Source organism: Phodopus roborovskii, unplaced genomic scaffold, assembly GCF_943737965.1.
Source record: "Phodopus roborovskii unplaced genomic scaffold, PHOROB, whole genome shotgun sequence".
Lineage (NCBI taxonomy): Eukaryota > Metazoa > Chordata > Mammalia > Rodentia > Cricetidae > Phodopus > Phodopus roborovskii.
The window spans coordinates 268,023-269,894 of NW_026125751.1; the positions used below are offsets into that span (position 1 = coordinate 268,023).

General features: G+C 47.6%; 1 gene segment (V, D, J or C); it reads left to right on the forward strand.

Annotated features, from left to right (window-relative positions):
• Positions 1-1,109: 1,109 nt before the first annotated feature.
• On the forward strand, positions 1,110-1,660 carry LOC127217589 (T-cell receptor alpha chain V region 2B4-like). The segment is given in 2 exon segments: positions 1,110-1,161; positions 1,350-1,660. Coding segments are annotated over 2 exon segments (360 nt in total).
• The last annotated feature ends 212 nt before the right edge of the window (positions 1,661-1,872 follow it).

Below are 1,872 nucleotides of genomic sequence, written 5' to 3' on the forward strand. Positions count from 1 at the left end.
ACCAGGCAGGTGGAAATTACTGGTGGGTGGTCCTGGGTGGATAGGCAGGTGTAGTGTGCTGAGAGCTGCTCCAGGAATTTCCCCGAAGGTGTCTGGACTGTTGGCTGTACCCTCTGTCCCAGAGCTCAACCTGAGCAGTGGGAAAGTAGGCAGGGTAGGACACAGGGTAGGGGGAGGGCAGAATCTAGGTAGGGGTAGGTGGGAGTATATCAGAGCTCCAAGCGAGCTCTCAATGGGGACAGGACACAGGGGCAAGGAGAACAAAGGCCAACCCAGGGAATTCCTGGGTTGAGTCCATCCAAATTGGTTCCAGACTCACCTCTAGTCAAGGCCTGGCGATGGGGGATAAAGGCTGGGCTGATACTCAGGATGTTTCTGCACCTATAGGAGGAACTAGCTGGGACCTGACACTCTCCAGCTGAGGCCTCTTTCCTATGTTTTCTTTAGAGTTTAGGTGCTAAACACAGGTCCAGCTTCCCAGGTTCAATGTATATAAAGTTCTGTTTAGATACAAGTGTTCTCTTTGCACATAATGGAATGAAGAATTCCAGGCATTCCCAGGGTCTGGCCTCAATAAATAGTCTATTGAGGCCATCTGTAAAACCTGAAGATGGATTTGTATGAGAGTTTCTGGAGGACAAGGCTCAGAGTTATGCTTTATGGAAGAAGTTCATTCAGATTTCCATGCATACATTTTCTAGGTGATTTTTCAGTACAGGTGGCTACAGAGACAACATGTGCTGAGTGTGCACACACTACCTCACCATCCACCCTGACCTGGAACACAAGTCTCTTAAAAACACCTACTGAACTCTCAAGTGCTTTACCTTTTAATAATTAGGCTAGAAGAGTTTGCAGATTGAACATTTCTTTGGTCACTATGATGAGCCCACAAGGTGGCAGTGTTATCTTAGGATCCTGAGCAAAGCTCTCAAGTGGGAGAGAAGGGGGAAGTGGGGAAGGCAGGAAGAAGGAGAGGGGTAGAGAAAGGGCTGGGGGACAGGCTTGGTGCTGCTGAGGTGATGAAGTAGTCACTGTTGTGATTGCTAACAAAGCTGCTAAGCTGCTTTTCATGTTTCCTTAAGCAGGAGATGTGAAGAGGGAGGAAGAGAATGAAATCCTTGGGTGTTTCCCTCGTGGTCCTGTGGCTTCAGTTAGACTGTAAGTTTGGGAATTTCTGTGGGATACAGGTGTGACATATAAAGTTGTTGCTCACTCAGGCTAATGGTAGAAACACAGGTGTTTTTAATCTCTAGTTAGGGAGGGAGAGGTCTGTGAAAAAGCTTTCTGGGGTATCTATATCCATGTGCATCCAGTCCTATTTGTCTGACCTTTGTCTTTCTGCACAGGTGTGATCAGCCAGCAGAAGGTGCAGCAGAATCCAGAATCCCTCAGTGTCCCAGAGGGAGCCATGGCCTCTCTCAACTGCACTTCCATCGATAGTGCTTTTCTGAACTTCTGGTGGTACAGACAGCTTCCTGGGAAAGGCCCTGAGGTGCTCATGTCCATCATCTCCAATGGTGAAAAGAAAGAAGGCAGATTCACAGTTCACCTCAATAAAGCCAGCCTGCATGTTTCCCTGCACATCAGAGACTCCCAGACCAGTGACTCAGCTGTCTACCTGTGTGCAGTGAGCACACAGTGCTCCCCAGGCACCTGAAGCCTGCACCCAAACCCACTGGGACCTGTAAAGGTGACTCTAGCCTTGTGAAGGAGTTTGGCAATGTTCCTTCTGTTTCTCTTGTGTGTGACAATTTGAGGAATATTTGTATTAATTCTTCTTTGAAATTCTGGTAGAATTGTATGCTGAAGCTATTAGGGCCTGGGCATTTTTGGCTGGGAGATTTTTAATGACTGTTTTTATTTCAGGTC